Genomic DNA, 12,931 nt, shown 5'->3' with positions numbered 1-12,931 from the left:
TAATGTAAACTATGGACTTTGAAGATGGTGTATCCACGAAGGTTCATTGACCATTAACAAATACACCACTCTGGTGCAGAATGCTAATGGTGAGGGAGGCAGTGCACGTGTGGAGGCAGAAGGTATGTGGAAACTCTTGATACCTTTGACCAATTTTGTTGTGAACCTAAAACTACCCTAAAAATGAAGTCTACTAAAAAATGTTTAAAAGCCAAAACTGTTCCTGGAATGAAGCCAGGCAGGATGAGTAGCCAGACCTCCAGAACACTCAACATAACCTGGTCCCGTCTGGAGAGAGCCCCCGCAACTCAGCCTCGAGAGTTCAACCAAGCTACTGCACCCAAGATGCCCACTGAGCTAACGGTGGGGGTGGTGTGAGGTGGTGGCAGGGTGACTTTCTCAGAACAAAAACAAACAAGAAACCTCCATCGCAGCCTGGCCATGGCACCCACTTGACTAACGGAGTTATCACTAATAACTGATCAGCAGGCTCATCAGAGACTCCAGCAATAGCACTGTGCCCAGGATTCTGTCCCCACTCCCCCGCCCCATTGCATCAGCTGCCCTTTGATGCTCATTCACTTCGCCTGCCCCGCCCACCAAACCCATGAGAGCTGTCTTCTGCCTCTTTGTGAGGTGACAGAAAGGAGAAGAAAAAAGGAGCCAAATTGAGAATTCTTGACAAGGGCAACCAAGTTGTCTACATAACTTGACCACCAGCGCCCTCTGGTGTTGAAACGCCAGACCCGTCTGTCCTGACAAAACAATTTGGGCTGGTAGGTTGGCAAAGGAGATAATGGGTTTTCGGTTTTGGTTTTGGTTAGCTTCTGGGCCGGGGCACTTTCAGGCTGCTTGGTGCCAGGGGGCTGCCTTGGTTTGGGTTTTGGGGACTTTGCCTTTTATTTTTAGAAACGCTGCTATTCCCCCTGAGCTATGTAGTCATCTTAATATGTAAAAAGAAATCTCAATTGCACCTCAGTCAGCATGCATGATGTGAGATGGTGACTTGGAAAGTGCTTTGAAAAGTTTGGAAATGTCAGAGCAAAGCTGGTGAGGAAGGAGAGCTCCAGATACTTCCGGCAGCCACAATGGGAGCATGACAGCCTCCTGGAGGCCGCAGGTGCCACTGGGAGGCCACAGACCAGCAAAGAACAGTGCACGCCCCAGCTGGAACCAAAAGAAACCTGAGATGTATTCGCATTAATGTGGCCAAATGAGCCACCCACTCCCCCACCCTCCCCACCCCCCCACAACACTAGTGGGGAGCACCAAGGCCAAAGGCTGTGAGCCCCGGCTGCCAATCCACTCCCAGCCCTAGGCTGCTCTTTAAGGCTTCTCTTTCCAGAATGCCTCTCAGTGCTCATTTTCACTGGTTCATTTGGATGAAGCTGTGCCAGGAAGAAATAGAGCTGGTTTGCCAGGGGTTCTTACAAAAAACAGAAGCACTCTTCTGCTACTACCCAATATTCACCACACATTCGTTGAGGACCTACTGTGTGCTGGGTGGTGTAGCAGCAGCCATGTTGTCCCGGGACACACTGGGGTTTCGGCACTCTGACTTTCACCTTCTATTTATTACACATCCTACCGTCCTTGAGAGAGACTTGGTTTCCATGTTTCCACCCTTTTTACAGCTGTGATTGAAGCACAAGCCAGGTCAGGCTCGTGGGAATTCCTCCAGAGCAAGCAGACAACCTTCTGGGAACAGCGACAGAGGAGGGGCGCAGGCCCATGTATGCTGCAGGAATTTCTTTATGTCAGGGTAATTTGGCCCTTGAGGGTGAGCCAGGGCAATGATTTGATTTCATAACAGGTTCCAGTCATGCCATGCTCACAGACAGAGAGCAAATATTTGCAAATGGGAAATTGTGTGCTTGTGCAATGGAAGTTGGCAGAGGAGCGAATGACCGCAAAGTCCCAGGCAGAAGAGGAGAAAGGAGGTAAGAGGGATGGCCCCTGGGGTCACGCTGGGCCACATGTCATTGCCAGAAAGAGATTTGGAAGTCCTGATCACACCAGAACTGTGACTCAGAGTTTTCTGGGGACCATGATCAGCCGCTTGTCTGCTACCCAGCATTCCTCAGACGAAAGCTCAGACTGAATCGTCGGTCAATCTGCCGCGTGTGCAGGGGACATTCTGATGGTCCCCAGGCATTGTGGATGCAACTGCAAAGGATTCTGAGTCAACCAAAGCATTTCTGTGGCATTCTTTCTCCCCACGCTCCTTTCCAGGCCCTCTCTTGCCTATAAATTGCTCACACTTATTTCTGACTCATTGCCTAAATTCTTGCCGATTATTTCACGTGTTAATATGTTCAGTGACAAAGTACAGTGCAAGTTTCTAGAGAACTAAAGTAACGTTTTATCTCCAGGTTCACCACGACACCTTACACAAACCAGGATGCCATGCCTTTCAGTTATTCTAACTCTACAGAAGTAGCAGTACTATAGTGGCATAAATGACACCTCTCAGACAAGACCCAACAGCTAACAGGGAGCTAGCACCCCAAGCTCACCATGCAAGCCACACAAAATTAAATGTCAATGAAAAGGAAGGTAAAGCAGTCCGTTAACATGGCTCAACTTTAAAGCAAACAACAAGGAAAAGGGCCCTTATGGAATTTCCTTCTTGTATAATTCAACCACAAAAAGACAAGGGCTTACAGTGACTGTTTGGCTTCTAGGGGCCTTTCTTTCATAATTATTCACACATATGCATAAAGAGGCATATTTGAGGATATCTGTGACAGCATATATTAAAATAGTGACAACACAGAAATCATTAAATATCCATCGAGAGGGAAACATTTCAACAATCTATGGAATATCCACAATGTGGACTCTTAGACAATCATTTGAAAGAGTGAAGTAGACTTCTGTGCACTACCTTGTTAATATTCCAAGACATATTATAGAAAATCAAACTATATGACTCTGCACGTAGGACCGAATAAACAAATATGTACTGAGTGTCAGTGTGCAGGCACTGTTCTAGATGCTGGGTAAACAGAGAATAAAACAGACAAAAAAATCTGTCCTCATGGAGCTTATATTTAGATTGGGAGACATAGAAATTAACGTTATAAGGCCTGGTGTGGTGGCTCATGCCTGTAATCCCAGAACTTTAGGAAGCCGAGGTAGGTGGATTACTTGAAGTTGGGAGCTCAAGACCACCCTGGCCAACATGATGAAACCCCATCTCTAACAAAAATACAAAAATTACTCAGGTGTGGTGGCAGGTGCCTGTAATCCCAGCTACTTGGGAGGCTGAGGCAGGAGGATCACTTGAACCCAAGAGCAGAGGTTACAGTGAGCCAAGATTGTGCCACTGCACTCCAGCCTGGGTGACAAAGTGAGACTCTGCCTCACAAAAAAAGAAATTAACATTATATAAGTAATTTAGGCTGGGTGTGGTGGCTCACACTCATAATCCCAGGACTTTAGGAGGCCGAGACGGGCAGATCATTTGAGGTCAGGAGTTCAAGGCCAGTCTGGCCAATATGGTGAAACCCCGTTTCTACTAAAAATACAAAAATTAGCCTTGCATGGTGGTAGCACGCACCTATAATCCCAACTACTCGGAGGCTGAAGCAAGAGAATCACTTAAACCTGGGAGGTGGAGGTTGCAGTGAACTGAGAGCCGAGATCACGCCACTGCACTCCAGTCTGGGTGACAGACTAAAAAAAAAAATTGATTTAGAATATTAGAAGATGATAAATGCTATGCTAGAATAAAAAAAGCAGAAGAGATGAGAGATTGAGAGCATCAGTATTTAAAATGGTCAGGGTAGACCCCAGAGACATCACGACTGCATCTGTAAGGAGGTGAAGGGGATCTGGGTGGGGAGGTGCAGGTGTGCCTGGCAGCCCTGAGCTGCCTCCTGCTTGCCCCTGCCCTCCTGGTGTTCATGCATTTATGTAACTCCCTCCCTTGGAGAGGACTGGACACAGTGATTCTCTTCTAATGAACAGAAAACATCAAAAGGGACAAGATGTCACATTGGCTTGTGTCTGGGGCATCTTTCACTTTCTTGCTTGCGCTGAAGGAAGCCAGTCCATGTGGAGAGGCCCATATGGCAGAGAGCTGACGTCCCCAGTCAGCGGCCACGTGGGAGAGCTTGGAAGTAGATCCTCTTCCAGTTGGGTGTTCAGATGAGACAACAGCCCAGCTCTCAGCTTGACTGAAACCTCATGAGAGTCAGATGCACCCAGCTAAGCCCCATCCAGATTTCTGACCAGTGGAAACTCTGAGAAAATAAGTGGTGGCAGTTTCACACCACTATGTCCTGGGATCGTTTATTAGCAATAGACTCTAACGCAGTGTGTGTGAGTTCCATGCAGCAAAAGCACACAAAAAGCCTGAGAGGACCCACAGCACATTTTTAGAAGTCTGAGGATGAAAGTGAGAAGAGAATATAAAGAAAGCCTTTAATATTTTTAATATATATCTAACTTCAGTCTTGCTTGGATCTTTGACAGTGAGAATGTATTTATGTATTGTGCGCTTCATAATTCTAAAAATAAAAGTCGAAGTTACGGCAAGGGCCTAGCTGTTAAAAGTAGTAACGGACTGACATTTTCAGAAAAGTTGAAAATTAAAAATTATTCTTCATGTTTTTAAATATCCAAAATACTTTTTTATTGAAAAAAAAAAAAGAAAAAGAAGAAAACAAGGAAAGGAAGGAAGGAGGGAGACAGGTAGGCCTTCCTTTTATCTTTATGGCTCTGCACAGTCAACCCAAGGTATGTGGCTAAGATCACTCCATTTTTACTACTTTTATTAGTATCCTCAGAAGGGAAGAAGACAGTTGGGGTTAGAAGCCAAGGGCACCAAGCCAGGGTGACCTGCTTGCCATCCCCAGCCAGGCAGTACCCAAACCAGGACAGCTCCCCAACTCCTAGCCTGTGATCTCTTCAGGCCGCCACTCCTGAGGGGTTTGCCTGTTCACTACTTACTGGAGAGGAGGGGACACCCTGTCCCCTTGGCCCCTGAAAACAGCCACAGGTCAGAACATTTATTAAGATGCGTCTCAGAGAGAGGCAGGAGCGAGGAAGAAGATTCTTTAGGAATCTCCAGGCCAGGCCTTCATGGAGTGCACCTTCCTCCCTGTCCCTCGATGCCTGTCCTGGAGGACAGCAGGTGCCGAGTGTTCAGCCCAGATGGGGATGAGAAAAAGTAGGGCTTCTTCTTCTGCAGGTCCCCACAGGGAAGACTGCAGGCTCCGTCAGGAGGCTTGGCTTTCCTGTTAAGTTTCCCCTTGGTGCCCGATGACTTCAGAGCAGCTGTGCTGAGACATGAGTGTGGGGGATGGGACGGGAGCAAGTGAGAACTGGATCTTCTCTAGAGAGGGAAACTACAATGAAAAGGTATCCTGTGTCTCTGCCTCCAGGGGGCACTGACTCCGTGTGTCAATGGAAAAATAAAACAGGTGGAAAAGGGCCCCCGGAGAGGTCCATGGTGCCAGTGAAACGGAGACGGGAGAAGGCAGCACTATTCCAGTGAAGTGGAGAATGAAAAGGATCCAAACACCCGAGACTGGTGATGCTGATCCTGGAAGCTGGGAAGCTATTTCTGGACTGTTTCATCATGGTTGAGGGGCTCAGACAGACCCACGAATGAGTCTGGAGAGACTCAGGCACGGCAGGCACTTGAATCACAAAATGAAAGAAAAGAAGTGAACTATTTTGCCTCCTCACTTTATGCCAGTGTTTTTCTTTCCTCGGTTAAGATCTGTTACCCAATGATTGTGTGAGCATCCTCCAAGGTTCTGGCCCCTCTGTGGCTATGGGCAGGAAAAGGAACGCTGCCAGGGCTGAGTGCCCCTTGTATGCCCTATGTGCTCTCTCAAGTCTTTCATTTCCTTGCCAGTAAAAGCAGACATAATCATGCTCCCTCTACCTGGCTGACAAAGGGACAGTGTCCGGGAGGGCACACACACAGTGCTTGAACCTGTGTGGCTCAGACTATTTTAGACTGGAGGGAGAGTGAGCAGGACAGTCTCATGGGTCCTTCCTCATAGACCCAAGCTCTGTTTTGCTGAAAATACTGAAATCTATTTCCAGGAATGGGAATGGCAAAAAAGCTGAAGCCACAGGGCAGCAGGCCGAATGGATGACCTCCTGCCAGGACCAGGGGACCAGGGCTCCAGGCAGCATGGTCCAGCACAAGAGGAAGCCTGGCTGAGTCTTCCCAAGCAGGAGAGGGCGGCGCAGAGCACCTACCAGAGCCAGGTGCAGGGTCAGGCTGCCCGGGTGCCAGAGCCAGCTTCACAGGGACTTGCTCGGGGATGCTTGCAGGTCACTAAGTCTTGGTTTCTTTTTCTTAGTAATCATAGCAGCAGAACCAGACTTAGACCAGGGCACAAGCAGCCCCTGCCTTGAGCCCATGCTGGCCTCTTCTGGCCATGACCCCTCTCCACAGGTTAAGGAGTCTACAGGACCAAGACTTAAGGTGGAGAACGGATCTAAAGACATAAGCAGAAGCAGCCGATTTGCCAGGGCCATCCAGCTACTCTGTATGATACTATGGTAGACACCAAGCACTGTCCATTTGTCCAAGCCCATAGAACTCTCAACAGGACGAGTGGGTCTCAAGGTAAACCACAGACTTTGGGTGATAATGCTGTGCAGTGCACGTTCCGCAGCTGTGCACGTGTGCTGCTGTGTGGGGATGCTGGTGGCGGGAGGCTGTGTGTGTTGGGGACACAGAATATGGGAACTCTCTGTACTTTCTGCTCAATTTTGCTGAGAACCTAAAAATGCTCTAAAAAAATAAAGTCTCTTAATTAAAGAGAGAGGAAGGGAGAGGGAGACAGAGAGGGTCACAGGAGAACAGCAGCAAGGGGAAAACAGGCCAAGTCACCACATCAGAGCCACAGGAGAGTAAAAGTCTGCACACTTTGGCTGGGTAGCTTCAGGTCTGAGCTTTCATCTTCTAGCCCTCGTGTGGCCTGAGTCCCCCTCTGGGTTTCTGGGCTCCCAAGGACAGATATCCTTGCTCCAGAATCCTTATTCTCCCCTTCTTTCCTTGAGCAGGGCCAAGGGCATTTCCTGCCCAGAGAGAGCTGAATATGTGGTCCGGTCCCTGGCCCTCCTTCTTCCAGGGACATCAGGGACCCACAGCTCTAACAGTGACATCCGGGTGTCTGGGCTGCTTTCTTAAAATATCAATATTTATGAGATGACAGTATGTTCATTTAGGTTCCCTAGATTGATCAATAATTAATATATTTACCAAAAAAACCAGACATCAGCTCAGCAGGGTTCACTCCAAAGCAGGCCCTGCTTCCCGGTAACCATACTCATCTTTCCCAAAGCGCGTCGCTCCTCTGCTAAAGACACTTAAGACTCCTGGCTCCCCTCCCTTCTGCTCCCTTCATCTCACCTCAAGGATTCCAGGCAGGCCCCGTTTTGTTCAGGGTCACATGCTAGGAAGAATACTCCAATGGGGAAGTGGAATGGCTCCGCCTCCACCTCCAAGAGTGCCGGGAAGCTCACAGGATACCGTGCGTGTTCACAGTCAGCACCTCCTTATGTCTAGTGGCTGGACAGTCTTCTGTCCCCACAATGGCTACTTCTAGCCCTCGTCACCCTCCTCGTGCCTCTCACATCCCCATTTCTCCCTCCTACTTCAAAAAAGACTTCCTATTTCAGAAAATAAGGGGAATCTCCTTGCAATGCCCTCAACAGATTCAAAACTTAAATGATGACTTTGTCCACTCACCTCCTCCTGGATTCCTATACCTAGCAACAGTGATGCGTCTGCGCCCAGGCCTGGCAGCCAGGCTTTCCCTCCATCTAGGAAGGCGGTGTCCGTCGTTCTCCCCAAGGCCCATCCCCACTCCTCTACCCTCCTGCATCAACAGTCAGTCCCCTCTCCCTCCTGCCTCATCCATCTCTCCTTTGCCACTGCCTTTTCCTAACTGTCTAAAACATTCTGAAAAACTTCTCCCTCTCTTCTCACTGTAGCCTACAGCACTGGGGCTCCATCCCACTGTCCCACTAAGACAGCTCCTGCCGAGGTCATCGTTGTCAAATCCAACCCCTCGTTTCGTGTCTTATTGTAAATAACCTCTTGGAAAGCATTTGGCCCCACTTTTTTACAAAATTGTGCAACATTCTCTACTCTTTCGGCTTCCATGGTGCCATTCTTAGCTACTGTTCCTCCTACTCATGAGTCGTTCCCTCTCGTTCCTGTGGCAGGCCCACCCCTGGATGTTGGAACACTCCCCCATGGGGTTATCTTTGACTTTTTTCTCTTCATACTCAATGTACTTACCCTGAAGAATGACACTGCCTTTATAGCTTCCATTGCTTAGATCCTGACAAAACTGACATGGAAATGCTCAGTCTAGATCTCTTCCCCAAGTGTCCATGAGAATGTCCAGCAGGTAGACAGCTCCATGTAAATTTGCCACGGGCACCTCAAGTTAAGGTGTCCCCAACTCAGGCTCCATCTCTGCCTCCAACCCCGTCCTCCCTCTAGTATCCACACCTCAGTGAATGCTATCACTGTCTGCCAACTGCATCTGGTCACTACATCCAGTAAATTACCCTTCCCTGATATTTTACATTCATTCTGCTCTTTATTCCCACTGCAGCCACGATCTTACTTCCAATTCTCATAGTTTCTCACAGGGATCACTTCGATGACTATTTGTTATGTCCTAGGTTTATCTTCTTATACTTATTCTTTTAATTTCTCTACAATGGGAATTTATTAATAATATATCCCATGTAAACAATAAAACACTATTTTAAAATAACATCCATGCAATATGCCTGCCTAATAGTTCACGGTTGCCCAACTCTGTGAGCAGGTTGGAATGGTTTATAAAACGGGACACACTCCTCAGGCCTCCAGAATACATTTCCACCTCCCTGTGTTATGTGCGGCTCCCTGCAGCACGTAGCACGATCATCTGAGCACGCCGTTTGCAGGTGGCACAGCAGGAAACAGGAAGGAACCAGGAAGCAAGAGTCAAGGTTCAAATCCTACTTCTGCTAGTAAGCTGTGTGATGTGAGCAGGTTGCTTAGTCTCTGAGCTGCTGTTTCCTCACCAGGGCCATGGGGATAATATCCCCTATGTCCCAAGCAGGTGACGAAGCATCAAGCTATCTTATGTGACAAGGTTCTAGCATGGCTCTTTCAAAGAGTAAGCACTGAGCCGTGGACTATGCCAGAAGAGCCCCAATTCACAGCTGTCACTTCCTTCACGGCCTAACTCCAAAAATATTACTTTCTTTCTGCCCTGCTATATCTTTCCTTAAATTATCTGTGCTTTTGTAGACTCATCTTGTCTCCCAGACTGCGAGTGATCTTAAGGCGTGGGGTCCACCGTCCTCCTTCCTCGGTGTTTCCCTCCACCCAGTCCTGGCTGGTCTCTGCCCAGAGACTGCCTACCAAATGCGCAGAGTTACTAACGTGAGCTTAACAAAGGCTTGTGCTCAGTTCTTGGCCAAATCTGGAATTTACTTTCTAGGCTATGAGAACAGACAAGGGGTTTTACAAAGCAGGGACTGGGGGCAGGTAGCGGGGAAGGGGACATGCAGGTGGTTGAGGGCAGGGCAGGGAGCAACTTACCTTTACACTGCAAACCCTGCCGCAAGAGGCCCCAGAGCAGGGAGCCACAGTGATCGCAGAAGGTGGGGACCTTGTAGTTGTGGATGCCGAACTTGTGGGGCATGTTGACGCTGAACCGCTGGGAGCCCACCTGCAGAGACGGCAAGACACAGGGTCACCACCAAGTGCCTCTGTGTCCCACAGGGCTTGTCAACAGAGCTCTCGCAGGACTTCTTTCTGAGAGAGCACGTGTCATTGTAGGTGGCAGGCCCTAGCTTGGCTCTGAAAGCTGCCCTGAGGTGAAAGAGCCTCCATCCTGCCCCGGCCTTGGCTCCTGACACTCTTAACTCAATGGTGGCTGCTCCATTTGACTGTGCAAGGCCGGGCCTGCTCCCCAACGCGGTCCCCTCCAGGACTTCAAGACTTTAAGCAATCACAGTACACTGTCCTCAATTTGTACCTCAGGCTGGGTGCAGTGGCTCATACCTGTAATCCCAGCACTTTGGGAGGCTGAGATGGGCCGACCACCTGAGGTCAGGAGTTTGAGACCAGCCTGCCCAACATGGTGGAATCCCATCTCTATTAAAAATACAAAAATTACCCAGGAGTGGTGGTGGGCACCTGTAATCCCAGCTACTTGGGAGGCTGAGGCAGGAGAATTGCTTGAACCCAGAGGGCGGAGATGCAGCCAGCTGAGATTGTACTACTGCGCTCCAGCCTGGGTGACAGAGCGAGACTCTGTCTCAACAATAAGAAAACAATTTGCACCTTCAATGCTGCTGTGTGCCTGGAAGCCCCAATTAGGCAAAAAGTCTCCAGGCAGCTCAATGGTAGTCATGGGATTCTGTGCAGCAGCCTGTAAACCCCGCACAATGTTGTGGAAACTGTGGATCTGTTAGGATGGGTGACAATTAGGAGGAAGATGGTCAGTACAGAGCGACAAGCGCTAAGAGCACTAAGGTCTCAGCGCTGACCACACGCCAGGCACCATGATCTCAGTTAAACCTCACCACCACCCTACAGGACAGGTCCACAGTTACCCCAACTTCACAGCAATATCAAGAAACATGCAGATAAACTGACGAGAGACAAACGCAGGCTTCCATCCCCACGAATCTGCATTCAGAGCCCAGGCTTTTTAACCGCTATGCTGCCTCTCACGGATTATTTAAAAGGGGTAAAGAGATGGTGTCAAGATGGAAGGAGAAGGAAGGGGGAACAGAAGTCTAGGTGTACCACTGGGGGCCTGGGTCTGCCAGGACCCACCCATGAGGTCTCAGGCAGGTTTCTTGACTTCTCGGAGCCTTGGTTTTCTCACGTGGCAAATAAGGATGGCTCCCCACTCCCATCCCACCCAGTGTCACAGGATGGCAGGTCAGTGAGACCACAGGGATGGAAGAGGCTAGAAGCATAACACACTCCAGGGAAGCAAGGGTCTGCTGGCCACCTTTCTGGGCCATCTCTGCCCTCCACAGTGCTACCCTCCATCTGTCTTTAGTGGAGCAGCTGCACCCCTCAGCCCCTCTCAAAATCAGCAGGAGACCATCACCTGAGACATCCATGGGCTGGGGAGAAGATCACTCTTGCTATCCCGGGGATTAGGAAGTAGCTGGCATATGGCAAAGAAGCTGGGCCTTGGCTCCTTGGCTGACTGGTGAGTGACAGGCCCCCGTGGGGGACTAATGAGTAGTGAAATGCGAGCTGGAAAGGGAGCTTGAAGGCAAGCATGGAGACGTGGCTGCGTGTCTTCATGACATTTCCCTATCACCCGGTCCCAAGGAATGGCTGATCCCTCCCGTGGACCAAGATTTTACTGACCCCTACTGAAGCAGATGGTCTGCCACTTAGGGTCTTGCTTGGGAACAAGGATGTCAGCTCTGTTGAAAACAACTGTACTCACTCATCCTTAGATGCGGAGCTTAGGCGTGCCTGTTTGTGAATGTAGACATCCTGACTCTGCCACGGTCTGCCTCACTGCTAAGGACACATGAGATCACTGTGCTCACTCTATTCCTACATAAACCCTGAAGGTGTGGTGGACCTATACTGAGAACAGTCTTGATTCCCAGGAATTGCCTCATAGGGGTATGAATGACAGACTAAGGTGAACAAGTGGGGAAGTTGTCCCAGGTGACCAAGAAATCAGTGTGGGGGTAGGAAGAGCTACAGAATTCTCAGGTGGGAGCACTAAAAACTCTAAGGTATCACAGAACAGAGGGAGGAGGATAGAGGAGGCTATATAAGGGCATGCCACAGCATCAGACAGATGGAGAGGCCAACACAGAGATGGCATGCGTGCAGGGGACACGCCAAATATGCGCTTGCTGAGGATGACATGGATACAGTGGGGTGAGTGAGATTCACAAAGAGAACATGGAAAGGAAGAGAAGGGCACAAGGAATTGTGAGATTAAAAGAAAAAAAGGTGACGCCATGGGAGACACAGCATTCTTTGGTGACCACACCAGGAAGTGCAGGCAGGGTGTGAGTCTGCCGCGTGCTATGGCACACGGGGGTGGACCGGTCGGGTGTTCGTGGTGCAAAACACCCAGGAAGCCCATCATCAAATCACCTTTTAATAGGAGGGAGGGCATTAAAAGCATGGTGTTTAGGGCCACACATGTCTGTGGTGTGTATGCGTGTATGATGTGCATATGCACAGGCATCACACTAAAGGTGGTTACACAAAAGAACGAACTCAAAGTTTGGTCCCCAGCAGCTTAGTAACCCAGCAGAGGGCACACCCATGACCCTGAGGGGCCAGATATGCTGACATTACAGGAAGCTGGCCGCGGGATGCACAAGATGCTAGTGGGGAGAGCCAGGACTGCCAGTCAAGTCCGCCAAGCTCCGAAGCCCAGAGCCTTCCTCTCTCAGTCCCTGGCAACTTGTCCCCCGGTGATACACGCCAAGTTTGGAAACAGACTTCTTCGTTGGAGACTTTTTCCCACTGCTCGATACTCCAGGAAAGACAGTCGGAAGAACTGGGTCGCAGATTAAGCTGGGTTCTGAACATCTCAAATCTCAACCCTTTAACCTGCATGGCCTGGCTTCTTATGGGACCTTTCCCTCCAAAAAAGTGCAGAAGAACTTTAGAGTCCCACAGAGTCAGAGATCTGCTGGTGATGAGACTGTGAGATCCTTGAGGGAGGGACTAGTGTACCCCTGTTTGTCTCCATGGGACACAGCCTAACACTTGTCGTACAGGGCACACCCAATAAACGTTCAATGGAATGTCCATAGGAAGGAAACTAGGCAGACAGCATGCAAGCCATCTCTATTTCCTTGTGAAAGCAACAATGATGTACTGGCGTCATGATCTGACACCAGGAGTCAGGAGGCGCAGGCGCTGGCTTGCAATTTTAACCTC

General features: G+C 49.4%; 1 protein-coding gene across 2 annotated transcripts in view; it reads right to left on the bottom strand.

Annotated features, from left to right (window-relative positions):
- PRKCE (protein kinase C epsilon) overlaps positions 1 to 12,931 on the bottom strand; it is a 535,093-nt gene that overhangs the window by 196,692 nt on the left and 325,470 nt on the right. For both annotated transcript variants that reach the window (XM_032239536.1, XM_032239537.1), the window contains exon 6: positions 9,584 to 9,713. In XM_032239536.1, the coding sequence (XP_032095427.1) occupies positions 9,584 to 9,713 (130 nt within the window). The remainder of the gene's footprint in view (positions 1 to 9,583; positions 9,714 to 12,931) is intronic.

Source organism: Sapajus apella, unplaced genomic scaffold (genome assembly GCF_009761245.1).
Source record: "Sapajus apella isolate SASKATOON/1434 unplaced genomic scaffold, GSC_monkey_1.0 scaffold44, whole genome shotgun sequence".
NCBI lineage: Eukaryota > Metazoa > Chordata > Mammalia > Primates > Cebidae > Sapajus > Sapajus apella.
This window is presented reverse-complemented; position numbering and strand designations above follow the sequence as displayed.